At 39.9% G+C, this 17,535-nt stretch overlaps 1 protein-coding gene across 1 annotated transcript in view; it reads left to right on the top strand.

Annotated features, from left to right (window-relative positions):
- Nucleotides 1-17,535, top strand: part of MEI4 (meiotic double-stranded break formation protein 4) — a 156,789-nt gene that overhangs the window by 98,587 nt on the left and 40,667 nt on the right. The window contains exon 4 of the mRNA XM_059699628.1: nucleotides 5,915-6,046. Within this exon, the coding sequence (XP_059555611.1) occupies nucleotides 5,915-6,046 (132 nt within the window). The remainder of the gene's footprint in view (nucleotides 1-5,914; nucleotides 6,047-17,535) is intronic.

Below are 17,535 nucleotides of genomic sequence, written 5' to 3'. Positions count from 1 at the left end.
GTGCAGATTAAAATGAAATATAAAAGTAGGTCTAAAGAAAATTTAAAATAAATTGTCACAGAAAAGGGAAACAGACCTCTTCAGAATACCAAATAAAAGGAGACTCCAGGGATAATTTTCCCTTTTTTTAAAGACCAACTTTTACAGGTCCCTTTGGTACTATTCAGTAAGTATTAAACTACCGTTTGTTTTATTCATTAAAAATGTCTCATTTCTTTTCTTAAGAACAAAATTATGGATTCATATACTTGTGCCTAGCACACAGTTATAGATTAATATATTTTTTTCTCTAATTGTTCTGACGACAATATGCCAAAGGCTTAGTATGGCTTTTATTCTTGCTGTTGAGGAATTATGTGTCAGTCTAATTGTTCTTTTCTGTTAGTATATATTATGCTCCCCTTACCTGTGAATGCTTGTTGTTCTTATGCCTGGAAAACTTTCTTCCTTTATATTTCCCTGTGTTGTTTCTTCTCCAGATGTCTCTCTCTATTAAAAAAAAGAAATCTATATAAACATATAACACCTATTGTTAACCTCAATTCATATTTACACATTCTCGTTTTTACATTCTGAATGATATCTTTACATCTATTTCCAAATCACTATCTTTCCTTCTAGTTGGCTATTTTTGTCATTCAGTGAGTTTTTATTTCTCAGTTTCAGTTGCTTTTAGGATATCCAAATTTATTATTACTGTTTAAAAGATGATGGCTTATTTTCAAGTTTATTTGGTCACTGCTTAGTATTAGTCCACGTTTGTCAAAATTTTATCTGTTGGCTTTCCCAAGAACTAAATTGGAGATGTTTTCTTCAAAAGTGATTTTGTAATGGTTTCCATGGTGAATCTTTACCAAATGTTTAAATAAAAATATTCCCAGAAATTCCCAATATATGAGGCCAGCATTACCTAGCTACCAAAGTCAGATAAGGACACTACAAGAAAAGTAACTATAGGCCAATATCCCTGGTAATTATCTTTGTAAAAATTATCAACAAAATATAATCAAACCAAACTCAACAACACATTAAAAGGATCATACACCATGATCAAGAGCAATTTATTTCTGGAATAAAAAAATGGTTCAGTAAATGTGATATACCATATAAAGAACTAGATAAAAAGCATATGACTATCTCAATAGATGCAGAAAAGACATTTGTCAACATAATACCCTTTCATTATAACAACTCTCAACAAATTGGGTACAGAAGGAACATACTCGGGAAGATGTGCTAGAATAGATAAAGATGGCATGGGTGTTGAGCGAGTTTTCCATGGTTTCCATTATGGTAGCCTCACCTACAATGTTATTGTCAGCCCTGGCCTCCTTGTCAACCTGTCTCAAAAGTTCTGCTGTATTTACAAAAGAAAAGTGTCAAATATGATGTAAAGAAGAGAAGAGATGCCATTTTTATAATAGTTTACACAAATTTAATTACCTAATGGTTATATACTTATGTTTTTGCTCTCATATGAACTTCAGTCATATTGGGGAGACAATAGTTCATAGCTATAGCATGGAAAATCCCTCTGATGAAATCTAGTTCTCAGCAATGCCCTCTACCAGGACTGTACTAACTCTAGAAAAGTAGATTTTATTGCTGGTATTTAACTTTTCAAGGGTTAGTGAATTAACCTTATATAACCTTCAATACTTTTATCATTCTACATCAGCCGTGGGCAAACTACGGCTCGCGTGCCGGATCCAGCCTGTTTGAAATGAATAAAACTAAAAAAAAAAAGAGACCGTACCCTTTTATGTAATGATGTTTACTTTGAATTTATATTAGTTCACACAAACACTCCATCCATGCTTTTGTTCCGGCCCTCTGGTCCAGTTTAAGAACCCATTGTGGCCCTCGAGTCAAAAAGTTTGCCCACCCCTGTTCTACATTATAATAACTTTTAACACTTATTGAGCACTTACTAGGTGCCTTGCACTATGTTAACCATTTTTATTGAATCTTAATATGCACAGCAATTTTAGGAAGCAGGTGCTGTCACAATCACTAGTTTGCAGATGTGGAAACTAACATAACAGTTTAACTAAGTTGTTAGTACAAGTGAATAAGTAGTGGAGCTGGGTTTGACTCAGACAGTGTTGGGCTTCCGAGTCTGCAAACCTCTTACTCACTAAAGTCCCTCTTACTTTACTGTGAACTCTTTCTTCACTTTAAGCAGGGGTGGGGAACCTTTTTTCTGCCAAGGGCCATTTGGATATTTATAACATTATTTGAGGGCCATACAAAATTGTCAACTTAAAAATTAGCCTGCTATATTTGATCAAACATTTCATTAACTCACCCCTAATGCCTTGGCAGGGCCAGCCCAAATGATTTTGGGGCCTTTTGGGTCCAGGTGCTGGAGGTTTCCCACCCCTGCCACAAAGAATTAAATACTGAGAAAGGAGATAAGTAAACATTTAAAGCAGTAGTGAAATACCCAAAAGAAGGTTTTTAGAGCTTAGATAAGCATACTCTTACTTTTCAGGTACAAAGAAAATAATCTGAAAATAATAAGTAGTACTGGAATATTATAAAGGGTGTCTGAACCAATTATATATTTAAGAAATAACAAGATAAATAACTAGACCTCTATGGTAATATATTGATGTGATTTTATGATTAAGTTGATTTAGAAAACTATTAATAGCTAGTTATGTAGGCCCAGAATAACAATAAAATTGCTTTTGAACTCTATAATCCATTAATTTTATTATATTGACTGACTTTTAAAATTAAAATATATCTTTAAAATGTCAATTGGAGCCCTGGCTAAGTGGCTCAGTTAGTTGCAGCGTTGTCCCAAAACTCAAAAGGTGGCAATTCAATTCCTGGTCAGGGTACATACCTAAGTTGCAGTTTTGATCCCCCATGCAGCGCACGTGGGAGGCAATTCATCAGTGTTTCTGTCTCACATCCATGTTTCTCTTTTTCTCTTCCTCTGTCTCTAAAGTCAATAAAAACATATCCTAGGATGAGGGTTAAAAAAATGTTGTTTTGAGAAATATCTACATTAAGTGTTCACCCTAAAGAATATGAGTGACATTTTCATATGGCATTTAATATTAAATAAATAAATCATTTAAACATCCTATCTAATAAAAGACAAACAGGGTAATTGACTGTACCTTCGCTATGCTTCCCATTGGCTAATCTGGGCGATATGCAAATTAACTACCAAGAAAGATGGCGATTAATTTGCATGCGTAGGCGCAATGATGGGAGGCAAAAGGGGAAGGATGGAAGAATGGTGATCAGAAACCCAGGCGGCAGGGGGACAGGGAAAAGGCGGTCCTGGATTGGAGAACGGGGCGCCTTTGCCGGCCCCCCCAGCCGGTGATCTCGATTGGAAAGCCGGGCCGCAGGAGCCACTTTGCCCAAGGCCCGTGATCCTGATCGCAATCGGAAAGCCGGCCGCAGGCAAGGCGGCACCCCTGGGACACAGGAGCCCTTTACCTGCAGCCCGTGATCCTGATCGGGAAAGTCGAGGCATGCCTGAGGATTTTTTGTACATGTCCCACAGTCTAGAAGCAGAGTCAGAATCAAGAAGTGGAGTCTTACCTCAGCGCTGGGGTGTTTAAAAGTATCTAAAAATAGCAGTTCCATTGTGGAGTCCACCACCATGTTTGCCCCATGGGAGGCATGCTGAGGACTTCCAGGGCAGCCCTATAACCTCCAGGCGGCGACAGCAGCTCTGGAGAGGGAAAAACTGCAGCACTACCTGTGCCGGAAGTGCTAGCACCGCAAATCTTGGCCTATGTCCAGCACAGCAGAGAAAGGCTGAGAGAGGAGAGGCGGGTACGGTGGCTCCAGTGGTCCAAATCCTGTCATTGTCTGCGTTACCTAGCCTCAGCGCCCTCCAGAGCAGCCTCAGTGCCCGTGCAGCGGAGGCTTTGGAAAGGGTGGTGGTGAGGAGAATGCTTCTGACGCTGGATACCCAGTGAAACTGCTGTCAGGAGCCTTTCTAGGGCTGGCAGGAAAACGCGGCTATGAGTGAAGAATAATGTCTCAAAATAAAAAGTTGTTGTGTTTTTTTTTCTCATCAGCAAAATGTGAATATTACCTAACCCACAGACTTTGCAAGAATTGTAAAATTCCAGAAATCATATAATGGCCGGGCTGAATTAGATAGGTTGGTTGAGCATGAGCGTGGTCCTGTGCATGGAAAGGCTGCAGGTTCGATTCTAGGTCAGGGCACCTACCTGGGTTTCAAGTTGGATCCCTGATTGGGGCTCCTAAGGAAGGCAACTGCAGGGATGTTTCTTACATTGATGTTTCTCTCTCTCTCTCTATCCCTCTCCCTTCCACTCTCTCTAAAAATCAATTGAAAAATGAACTAATGCCATATCTACAAACGTGGATAATCTAAAAAAAAAAAAAAAAGTCGGGGAGCCCTAACTGGTTTGGTTCAGTGGATAGATTATTAGCCTGCAGACTGAAGGGTTCCGGGATCGATTCTGGTCAAGGGCATGTACCTTGGTTGCAGGCACATCCCCAGTTGGGGGTGTGCAGGAGGCAGCTGATCGATGTTTCTCTCTCATTGATGTTCCTCTCTATCCCTCTCCCTTCCTTTCCATTAAAAAAATCGATATATTTAGGGGGGAAAAAACCACGGGTAAAAGAGGTTGAATATGTACTGTATAATTTAAAGTATGTAAAAAAATATAACTTTTTAGGGGCATATATGTTACCTATACTAAAAAAAGGGTAATATGCTAATTAGACCAGACATCTTTCGGACATCCATCCAGACATCCTTCTGGATAAAGCCACTGTGTTGGGGGCCAAGGCAGAAGCTGTTACAGGCGATCAGGCTGGCAGGGGAGGGCACTTAGGGGCAACCAGGCCACCAAGGGAGGGCAGTTAGGGGTGACCAGGCTGGTAGGGGAGGGCAGTAAGGGGCGATCAGGCAGGCAGGCAAGCAGTTAAGGGCATCAGGCAGGCAGGCAGAGTGGTTAGGGGCGATCAGGCAGGTAAGCAGGTGATCTGTTAGGAGCCAGCAGTCCTGGATTGCGAGAGGGGTCCTGGATTGGAGATGGTGCAGGCCGGGCTGAGGGACCCCTCCCATGCACGAATTTCGTGCACCGGGCCTCTAGTTTTATATATAAAAGCCATGTCTCCTTAGTATGCTTTTAAGCTTATATAGAACAATCATAAGGTAGATGCTATTTCTGGGTTTTGAGATTCTCCTTGAAGCATTCTTCCTCCCAGATATTTTAAAGGATATACTTAATGCATTTCCAGCTGTGAGTTATATACCCCTTATTTAATGTGGTTAATAATCAACTGGCCTTTCTTCTAATAACTACATGTGAAATAGTTTATTGTCTTCAACTGTCCTTTTAATTTTATTAGTGCTAAGTACTTTTATGGCCTCTGGATGAAAATTTAGAGCCCCTCATTTTATTCTCCTTACTCTAAAGTGCTCCGCCTTTGACTTGTGAAGACTAGAGAAGTACCTCCACATAGAAGTGGGACTCATACTACACCAGTAGCTCTCCCCAACGACATCTCCAAACTTCTCTCTTTCAAGCCTTTTCTATATCTGTCTATAATATTAATCTATCCATCTAGTGGCTACGGGCTTAAGAGTCTGTTTGTCATCTCTTTTTTCATCTTGTATGTAGTCTATCATCTAAATGGGTACATCATCTTTTGATACTTCAGCTAAAATATCCATTTTGCACCTTGTCATACAATTAAAAATATGAACTGCTGTATAAAATTTCATTACTTATATTATTATTTATCTATTTCATAATTGTGCTTGAGACTCACCTAGAATTTATTGACACCTTTTGTACTCCCCACAGTGTGGAGCTCACTGGTGAAGTGTTAGAAAATGTCCACTGAATCTATTTTGACCTGAGTTGATAAAAAGTAGAACCCTACTCATTTTTATCTTCAGTTTCAGGTACAGCATTGTGTATCTCAGAGTCTGGTAACCCTGGGAAGTTGCAGCTTGTTGAGAAAATCTATAATATCTCTGCTTCTATCAGAAGTAAATAGCTTCATTGATGATCTGGATACCATCAATCAGGTATTTATAACTGAAACTGTACCTCTCCTTTATTGTTAATAGGGCTGTAGCTTTTCTTTCCCATGCCCTCTCTTCTTGCCAGGCTGATATTTTACTTATTACCTTATTTCTTACGTATATGAATACTATTACTGCCTACTGAAATTATAGAAAGCTTTTTTCAGAAAATAGTTTTCAAAATAACATCCTGTTACTTGTACTTGTATACATGTACCAAAGGTGCCACTGGTGACAGCAAAGGAATGCTTAAGTGAAGGGCCTTAAATCTCCAAGCAGGCAGCATGTTCCTAAAGCAAAGCAGTGAGAGAAAGTGGATGGGAAAAGGTGCTGAGTGGAGCATAGCCTCTGACCAGTGGTGGTTCTTCCTAATTGCTGTGAGAATCGTCTGGCTAAATTTAAACATCTAGTTCCCAAGCCATATACCATTCATATTAAATGGAGGTCTCGGTGGTTAAACCTCTCCAGGTGATTCCAGAGTGTGTCCGAGGTTGAAAACCAGCGCTCTAAGCCCTTCTATATGTATATCTTATATCACTGCTGACAGATATGTCTAAGGAACAGCAGTCATTCCCATATTGTAATGTTGACTGGTATATTATACATTCATTTTGTTAGCATATTTAAGATCATTGCTGTTTCTATGGTAGAATTAAGTACAATTAAAGGAAAAAAGAGGCTGGTAGAAATGTTTTGGTAAAGAGGAAAAAATTAAGAACACAAAAATGTATGTATATAATTTCAAGTACCTTTAACCAAGTTCTTACTTCTGAGTTCTCTACACTACATTTAATAGCATATGCCAAAAATACTGAAAATCTAATTGAATTCAGTGAATGGCATGGCAAATCATCTAGTCAGCAGTTTGTTCAAGTGACTACTAAATGGTAAACTCTCTTAAGAACTCTGTTAGGTAATTTTTTAATGTAATTGCTACTGATCTCAAGGACTTAAAAGTCAATTTCAGAAAGAAATAAGGCACATTTTACTAATTAGAAAAAAAGCAGTGTCAAAATGCCTAGTGCTGTTTGTCGGAGCTCCAAGATCAAAGAAGTGATCAAGGTAGGTTGCAAGTCCCTGCAAAGACTTCATGAAAAGGGAAGAACTTGAAAAATGGCTTTAAGTTGAAAAAGAGATGATAACAGAATATACAGACATTGCATGTTTTTAAAAAATGTGTGCCCAGGATTCTGAGAAGACAGGTAAGGTCATGGCATTTAAAAACAGGAAGTAATGTGGGAAATTAGCTCATCAAGTAAGATTATTTGTGTGGAGAATAACAAAATATAGAAAAAAAATATTTAGTTATATACTCATTTAATTTTCACAAAACTTCATGAAGTAGTTGTATTTTTTACCTACATTATAATGAAATCAAATTTTAGAGCAGTTAAGTAACTTGACCAAGATTGCAGAAAGAACATATGCTAAAGATATCTCATACCCTGGCCCTCTAATTGTTATGGTGCTAACAATAACACAAGAACAATAACTATGTTTCTGCTATTTATACGCTTTACCTGAATTGTCCCTATCAATTCTTCTAATAACCCTTCAAGATGTTAGAATTGTTATTTAAAGATGAGGAAACTCTTAGTTGGCATTCTTTCTTTAAAAAATTTTTTTAATAGATTTCAGAGAAGAAGGGAGAGGGGGAGATAGAAACATCAATGGGCTACCTCATGCACACCCCCTACTGGGGACTGAGCTCACAACCTGGGCATGTGCCCTGACTGGAATTGAACCCTGACCTTTTGGTTCATAGATCGACACAACCACTGAGCTAAACCAGCCAGGTTAGTTGCTATTCTTAATAGTAGACAATAAAATTCACTCCAGACAATTTATGCCTAAAAGGATGCAGGAATAGCTATTAAATTGTTGGAAGGGCTAAAGAGACCACATGCCTTATTTCATGAATGACTCCCATAACCACCCAGCAGAATTTAGCTACCAAAGGAATTGCTGTCTTTGCCATTATGACCAGGACACTACCTGCTGAATTAAGAAGCTGCTGTTACAGTCAGAGAGTCCAGAAAACAGTCCAGCCACAATGTACAACTGCCAAACGTATGCCCTGTACCTGTCTCACTCTGTGATTCAGTTTCAACTACAAAGGTTTTGTGACTGCATTTGTTTCTGAACCAACAGCATATACAGAATCCTAGCAGCAAGGAAGTATAGAAAATGCAGTTTTACAGTTTTTCACTCTTGTCCAAGGTGTCCATCATATATAAGGTTCAGAGATTCAGTAGCAAGCTGGTAAGAGATGGAGTCAGAGTAGGGAGTGAAGACAGGGAGGCCATTTGTTTGGGACTCCCAGTGCAATACATCTTCCTCAAGCGGCAATAGAAATAATCACTGGATATAAGAGGCATTATCCAAAGAACTCAAGGAAAGATTTAAGATGAAAGAGAATTGTAAAACTAAGAGAAGGAAAATGTTACCATTGAGAAGGATTAGGTAACTGGGAAGGAATGCTTGTTTGTAAATGGCATAAGTTGAGTTTGTATATATTAAGTTGAGGAAACAATGAAGTAATCTAAATTTAGGCAGATATAAATAGTATATTAAAAACAAGAGAAAGGAGAGGGGCATACATTGAAATTTGGGAAATATCACTATATGGCAATCATGAAATCATAGTCAGAAAGAAAACAGGGACTCAGAAAAGTAAAGTGGAATAGGAAAGGCAGATTTACAAACAAGGATAGAAGACAAGTTTTACTTTAATATATATGTTAGATTGCCATTATAAAAGTCAGATTAAAATGGTTTAAAATTTTTGTCATATATAAATAATATGCTTTATATGTAATGTCGTTTTGCAGAAAATCTCTCTATATAAAAGCCTAAGCAACCATTTGATCAATTGACTGATAGCTATGACCCACACTGACCACCATTGGAAACATGGAACAGACTGATGAATCTCAGAGGGAAGGGGGAGAAGAAATTAACCAAAGATCTTACATGCATACTAGAGGGTGAGGTCTGGCCTGCAGGGATCAGGCTGAAACCAGTAGTCTGACATCCCCCAAAGGGTCCTGGATTGTGAGAGGGCACACCCAGACCGAGGGACCCCATAGGTGCATGAATCCATGCACTGGGCCTCTAGTCTGTAAATAAAAATATAAATATTAAAATCATACTTCACATTTGTTTTCTTTATATCTTAGTTTTCTGCTCCCCCAAAACATCTGTATCATATAATACATAGTTTTGTATTCTGCTTTCTCACTAGAAACTGTGATTTTTTAGTGTCTCAGTAGTATTCTATGATATTTATGTTCCTTGATTTAGTCTATTGTTGGACATTTAGGTTATTGTTATGCAATTTGACCTCTGATATAAAACTTAACCATTTTCTAAAACTGACTCATGAAGATATATATTTCAGTTGACTTCACTGAATTAACTGCATTCAATCTTATTAGTGATTTGTATCCCAAATTTGAATATTAAGATTTTTGAGAAAGTATATAATAATATCTAATTATAATTAAAAAATAAGCCCTGACTGGTTTGGCTCAGTGGGTAGAGCATCGGTCTGCGGACTGGAGGGTCCCAGGTTCTATTCCGGGCAAGGGCATGTACCTTGGTTGCGGGCACATCCTCAGTAGGGGGTGTGCAGGAGGCAGCTGATTGATGTTTCTCTCTCTTCGATGTTGATAACTCTCTATCCCTCTCCCTTCCTCTCTGTAAAAAAAAATATCAATAAAATATATTTTAAAAATAAAATAAAATTGCTCAGAACTTCTGAAAAATAATTTTAAAAAGTGATAATTTACTGTTAATAGAATATCTTTCCCAATGTGAATAGCTAAAAATCTGGACTTAGATATGAATTTGAATTTAAGACAAAAGGTGGTACAAACTGTGATTCTGTAGATAGGGAACGTGACATGAGCCCCATGATTGCCTTGACTTTGGGGTTGAAGGCCCTTCCTGGACTGGCTCAGGTGGAGCCCAGCCATATCCCAGCAGCTTCCCTCAACTGAAGAGACAGGTGGGAGTTCAGGAGCACTGATGTAGGTAGAATTTCTAGGTCATGCTCATGAAGAGAAGAAAACTGAAGAGGAATAGCTCAGGAAATGTAAACAGAGGTTTTCTTGATTATTTGTTGAATACTGAGTTGCATGTATGCAGGACACTTCACAAGGCCAACTGAAGAAAATCTACACAGGAAAGAACTACAGAGAAGCTGTGAGCTGAACCATGGCCAGAGCTCACACAGTGCTTGGGGCCATCTTAATTCTACCCAGTCATATTGGCAAGACCTTATTTAATACTCTGGACAGTCAATAGAGACCCCAAAAGGTTACACCTTAGCAGCACGGTGATTTATCGTCCTAGGATAAAGGCTCTGCTGGATGGATTCTAGCAAAGCTTATAAAGAAGCCCTGAGAGGATCTTGCTGATTCACAGCTAAATTAACTGCCTGCTGGAAGGACACAATACAGAACCTCAACAACATGATGTCTTTCATGTCTATTGCCCATTCAGAAAGTACATGTGAAGAAGCAAGAATGTATAAATCATAAGCATGAGAAAAAAACATCAATTAATGAAAAATAAAACCAAAAATGACAGAAATAATGGAATTAGCATGCAAGTACCAAGATAGCTATTATAAATATGTTAAAAGAAAACATGAATAATAAGGTAAAAATAGGAACTTTAAACATAAAAATATTATATATTAAAGCTGTTAAACACTATTCTAAACATTTCATACTCTTCCAAGGCTTTTACATATTTTTTTTAAATTTAAAATAGCTAACTATTAACCAGTTTTTTGAGAAAGGATGTGTATCCATTTATCTTGTCATCTTTTTCTATAGCTGTGTTTATTTGAATGCTGTTTTCTTGGATGTTGAAAAATTGTTTATATAATGCTGAGGATAAAACTTTCCTAGTATCTTGACAAATATGTGATTTGTATTTCTCCACTTGGAGTTTTTATCAATTGATTTAAATTAAGAGTTTGTAGCTATCATTCTTTTTGGAATGACAGAATTTTCTCTTCATGATTATTGTATATTTACCATCTTGTGACAGAATCACCTTGGTTTTCTATTTATTTTGAGAATAACTTTGAAAAAGTGGCTCTTGTACAGGATTCGATAGAGTGCAGACACATTGACTTTCTGAAGGCCTGCCTTCTTTGGCTGTTCAAAATTGAGAACAAAATCAAGACATTGATTTTAATTTCCCAATCATTATGCCCCTGGGACATTGTGTTGGAAAATTTTATAATTCCTTCCTTAAGTAACTTATCCTATATGTAGATTGAATGCAGCCAGCTTCCATATCTAGGAAAAGCCAGTCAGTAAATAGTTACAGAGCATCCATGGGCTGAACATCCTATATAATAAAGGGCTAATATGCAAATAGACCAAACGTCAAAACAACCGGTTGCTATGATGTGCGTTGACCACCAGGGGGTTTGCGTGGAACATGGTGGGCATCGGCTGCAGCGGGATGGTGGAGCAGGTGAGCGGGGCTGCCAGACCAAGGCAGGGTGCCCGTCACTGTCATCAGAGCAAGCCTCTGGTGGTTACTGAAAATTCTTTGCTCTTGGGCACCACAGTCCCACCCGGCACTCACAACTGCTGCTGGCGCCGGAGCCACTGCTTGCACCTGCTGCTGGTGCCCAGCACCAGTCCTGATCGCTTGGAGCCATCAGTGGGTGCGAGCAGCGGCTGCTGACCCTGATTGCCCCTGAGGGCTTTTCCACTTCCCCCTGCTCCTGAGGGGTGATCAGGGAAGCAGCTCCTGATTGCACTTGCTTCTGGCACCGGCCTCAATTGCTCCTTGCCTTCAGCGGGTGCAAGCGGGGCTGGCGCTGTCAGCTTGTGGGAGTGAGGCTCCTGGCAGAAAGGGGGCCAGGGGATATGGCAGGAGAGGCCAGGCAGGGGTATGGAGGATGGGCTGAGACCCGCCCCTGTGCCCACCACAGCCTCAAGGCCCACAGTTCCTTTCAAGGTGCACAAATTCGTGCACTGGGCCTCTAGTTGGTAATAAAGGAGCTTCCCCCGGTGGTCAGTGTGCTCCCACAGGGGGAGCGCCACTCAGCTGGAAGCCAGGTTCATGGCTGGCGAGCCTCTGTGGCAGCGCTAAGGATGCCCAACTGCTGGCTGGGAGCCTGCCTAGGCCATCAGTCGGACATCCACATCCCCCAAGGGCTCCCGGACTGTGAGAACCCCCCTCCCGAATGCATGAATTTCATGCACCAGGCCTCTAGTCTACACACACACACACACACACACACACACACACACTTATTTTTAGTAAATTCTGCTTTGTGTGTAAGAATTTTGTTAATAACTTTACAGTTTTTGCCCTGGCCAGCATGGTTCAATGATTAGAGGGTCAGCCTGTGCACTGGACCCTGTGAATCAGAGATCTTATTCTACATTACCTTTACTAATAATTCTCAAAGAGATAGACAATCAATGGGCACAGAGGAAGTAGAAAGAGATGTGGGACATCCTATGTGGTTCTCAAGGTCCTAGTTTTGAAAAATGTATCTTTGTCCTCAAAAAAGACATGTGGTCCCCAAGTGAGACTTTTGTTGCGCTTCTCACACAGTGAGAGACTGAAGTTGTTACAGATCTCCATTTTATAACCTAGATAATTTTACAGCTTATATGGCCATGTTCATGAAGAAATGTCTCCTAGATTGAGTCTGTTTGGTATAAGTAATTCTTTAGCTAGGAATTTTTTACTAAGGACATTCAATAGATAAAATTTCCTCCCAATAACAACTAGCAGGAGATCCACTTGAGGAGGATATAGGCCTAGTCCAATGGTCAGCAAACTGCGGCTCGCGAGCCACATGCAGCTCTTTAGTCCCTTGAGTGTGGCTCTTCCACAAAATACCGACTTCTGCGCATGGGCCACAAAGTTTCAATCGCATTGTACATGCATTCCCGCATGTGGTATTTTGTGGAAGATCCACACTCAAGGGGCCAAAGAGCCGCATGTGGCTCACGAGCTGCAGTTTGCCGACCACTGGCCTAGTCATCAGCCTCCTTTTCTTTTTCTTTTTCCTGGGGCCTATTCCCAGTAAGTACCGCCAGCTTATCTTCTTCCTCCCTACTTGCTGTCAAGTTCCTGAGGCCTCAGCATGCTAGCAGCATGTTTATGGAACCAAGTCAAATAAGAAAATTTCTTTAAGAAGGTGTATTTCAATTCTTGGCATGGTGAATAAGTGTAAGGCATTTCCCTCAAAAATATATGTAACTTATAAAAATGCAAGATTAATGTCAGCATTGCATAATGGACTACACATTGATAAGAGAGAAAAACAATCCAATAGAAAAATAGCTAACGATGTGAAAAGGCAGTTTAATAGAAGAGGAAACACAAAAGTTAACTTGAATGATGCTCAACCTCAGCAGTACTAGGGGAATAGAAAATTACAAAACAATAAGTTGTTTCATGATTTACTGATTATATTGACATAATTATTTTTAAAGTTAACATGAGAAAATATTAGGTGTTTGTGATTTTGTGGGAAAATAGAGTTCATCACCAGGTAAAGTTAATGATATTTATCCTCTAAAATACAGCTAGTCTACTGTATCTATACAAAGGAGACCTGAACAAGGTTGTGGACTTTACTGTTATTTCCATTTTTTTACAAAATTGTTAGTTATTTTTAAAAGATGGCTGAATGTGGTATGTCAAAATGAATATTCAGTTAAAATGAATGAATTAGGTCTTAATGTATTAACAGTGATAAATTTTAAAAGCATAATATTGTGTTATAAGGAAGAATGGAGTATCCAAGGAGGAAAGATACTCAAATGAGTTTTGAAAATTATATATACAAAACTGTTCAGACACACACCACTCTTCCAGTATATCCATACATTTAAAATTTCTTTTAAAGATACATAATCTGAAGTATATATGAAAAAATATTAATGGTGTTGAATGTATACAGGGTGAGGCAAAAGTAGGTTTATAGTTGTAAGCATGCAAAACATCTACACTAATAAAAGGGAAACATGCAAATTGACCATACCTCCACTAAGCCCACCAGCCAATCAGGGCGAGATGCAAATTAACCCAACAAAGATGGTGGTGGCCACGGAGCTGGAGGCTTGGGTTGCTCCCGGTGACGATGAAGGAAGCCAAGCTTCCTGCCCGCCTTGGCCTCCGCTCAAGGAGGGGCTGGGGGCCTGGATCTCTGGGGGGCATGGCCAGCCTGAAAACGGCCCTCAGCCCCTCACCCAGGTTGGCAAGGCACCCCAGCGGGACCCCCCGCCCTGAAGGGGCTCTGGCCAGCCTGAAAATGGCCCTCAGCCCCTCACCCAGGCTGGACATAACCCCATGGGGTGAGGGTCTCCCACTGGGGGGCATGGCTAGCCTGTAAACAGCCATCAGCCCCTCACCCAGGCTGGCCACACACCCCCAGCAGGGACCCTCACCCCATGGGGGCGTGCCAGCCTGCAAACCACCGCAGGCCCCTCTCCCAGGCTGCCCCACACCGCAAGGGAACCCCCACTCTGATCTGGGACACCCTTCAGGGCAAACCAGCCGGCCCCCACCCATGCACCAGGCCTCTATACTAACAAAAGGGTAATATGCTAATTAGACTGGGAGACCTTCCAGGAGACCTTCCAGATGTTCTTCTGGACAAAGACATGGTGGCGGGGCCGAGGTTGAGGCAGTTAGAGGCCAAGAGGTGAGGGGGGCCATTGGGGGTGATCATGCTGGCGGGGGGAGGGGCAGTTGGGGGTGAGCAGGCCATCAGTGGGGGTCAGTTGGGGGTGATCAGGACTGTGGGGGGGCAGTTAGGGGCAAGCACACTGCCATGGGGGGCAATTGAGGGTGATCAGGCCGGCAGGCAGAGTGGTTAGGGGCAATCAGGCAGGGAGGCAGGTGAGCAATTAGGAGCCAGCAGTCCCAGATTGCAAGAGGGATGTCTGACTGCCAGTTTAGGCCCGATCCCTATAAACCGGCAGTAGGACATCCTTCCAAGGGTCCCAGATTGGAGAGGGTGCAGGCTGGGCTGAGGGACAACCTCCCCCCCCACCCCCCCTCGTGCATGAATTTCATGCACCTGGCCACTAGTTTTATTCTTATATTATTATTTATTAATTAATATGAACAACAGTAAATTTCTTTTGCTGCACCCTGTATATTGTGTGTACTCAAGAGCTATGCTTTTTTCCATTATGAAATATATTTCTGTTGAAAAAAATATTTCAGAATTAAAAATATAAAATAGATTCTAAAAGGAAACGTCTTCTTAGGTATCAGAACTATATTAATTTAAAATGAAATCTCAATTTTTAATGGATACTTTACAGGAGTGTTTTTCTCCTTTATAGAGTTCATACCTCTATCTAATCAGCATGTTTTTGGGTATAGTAGCCACACTATTAAAAATGAATAATGCTTTTGGAATATTGATAAGGATGTGGTGAAATCTGAATTCAGAGTATTATGTACATACTTATATTAAATACTTCAGAAGCCTAATATTTACAAAGTAGATGAAATTTCTACATGAAAATTGATTTTTTAAATTAGAAGAAAAGCATATTAGCAGAAGAAAACTAAAATACTCTGCTGCTCACAAGGGGAAGCATTTTTACTTTTCAGATATCTGTTTAACTTATTAAATAAAATAAAAGCTAAGAAACTCACATATAAAAATAGAACATGCAAATTAAAGATTCTGAATCTGGAATGAGTTTGTTTATACTTTCTTTAAAGTAAACTAATTTTCTATAGCCAGGTGAAATATAGCAATAAAATAAGCATTTTGTAATAAGATAAAGAGAAAAATAATCATAGCCCTGAGCAAGAAAGAGGTGACCTGGTTCAGCTGAGAGAGGAACCATAATGCTTTCTGTGAGTTTGCGTATTTTGATCCTATGCAGATCCCGGAAGCCTGGCTCCGTTAGCAGTCAGTCCACAGGGAGAGCAGGTTTGCATCAAACTGTGCTCAAGTGGACAACATGGAGATTAGTAGGCCTCAGCGTGGGCTTTTCCTGTTTTAGCTTTATTTGACAGGAACTTGGGAGACATTCCTCCTAAAGAGCTCTGTTTTAGATTAGCAAAGCTTTTCCTTTGCCAGTGTTTTTGATTCAAATAATGAAATTAGGTAAGGATTAAACAAGGTTTAAAATTCCCCAATCTACATGATCGGTCAAAACATTACCATATTGCTGAATGCCTTTTTGAAGCTGCTACTTATGAAGAAAATCTATGAGCTGAACCTGCAATAAAGGTGAAAGTTAGCTAGGGCGTTTGGCCACATACAGGCTAGATTTTTTTTTTAAATCCTCACAAGAGTATATGACTTTTTCTTGATTTTAGAGGGAGAGGATGGGAGAGAGAAAATATAAATCAAACATCGATGTGAGAGTGACAACCTGGGTATATACCCTGACCAGGAATCAAACCTGCAACCTTTTGGTGTGTGGAATGATGATCCAACCAACTGAGCCAGCCCACCGGGGCTAGGCTAGATATCTTTAATAGAAGCCTCAAAGGATAAGATAAATCATTGTGCCTAAGAGCATGAGCTTTGGAATCAGATGTGTGGCTAAAATGCCAGGTGACTTCTGAAGTAGTCTTTTTTGTCAACAAATCGATTCTGAAGGCTCTAGATTCTGAATCTAGAACGAATCACAAATGTATAGGCAACACAGAACAGAAGAACATGTTAAATTAACCATGAGGATACACTTGGTAAAATGGATGAATGGAACAGACTGACAGATCTCAGAGCGGAGGAGGGAGGGAGCGATGGGAAAATATTAAATATGCATAGCCCAAGGACACAGACAATAGTGTGGTGAAGTTCTAGGGTAGGGCGGGGCTGGGTGGAGGGGGAGTAAAGGGGAGGGAGGACTGGGGGACACCTTAAAAATATTTAGACTGTACAGGAAACCAACTCATTTTCTTCAACACATAGATTGCATAATAATGAGAAGAGCATAAAGAATGAACAGAAGAAGGAGCCTGTATTTTAAGAGACTCAAGAGACATATTAACTGGTTGGTATATATCAGGGATTGAGCAACTGTAGTCCTTGGGCCAAATCTGGCCTGCCACCTGCTTTTGTAAATCAAGTTTTATTGGAACACAGACTTGCCCATTCATTTATGCCTTATCTATGGCTGTTTTTGCACTAAGACAACAGAGTTGAGTAGTTCCAGCAGAGACCATATGCCCTGCAAAGCATTAAATATTTACTATCTGGCTCTTTACAAAAAAAGTTTGCCAATTCTTGCTATATATGAAACGTATTTATAACCTGATTCAAATGAATCATAAAATATAATAAATTATGAGACAGCTGGGGAAAGCTGAACAACATATATATATATACACTTTTAGAAGGTCCTTAGCTTTTAGAAATAAGTATTTAAATATTTAAGGATAAAATAAAAATAATCCTTTTAAACTTCAGATTTTCTTCTCTTAACATATTGACAGCAATAGTACTATGACAATTTTTGTGG

The sequence above is a fragment of the Myotis daubentonii genome, chromosome 6 (genome assembly GCF_963259705.1).
Source record: "Myotis daubentonii chromosome 6, mMyoDau2.1, whole genome shotgun sequence".
NCBI classification, from domain to species: domain Eukaryota; kingdom Metazoa; phylum Chordata; class Mammalia; order Chiroptera; family Vespertilionidae; genus Myotis; species Myotis daubentonii.
The sequence above is the reverse complement of the archived record's forward strand: the minus strand, read 5'-3'. Positions and strand labels throughout refer to the sequence as shown.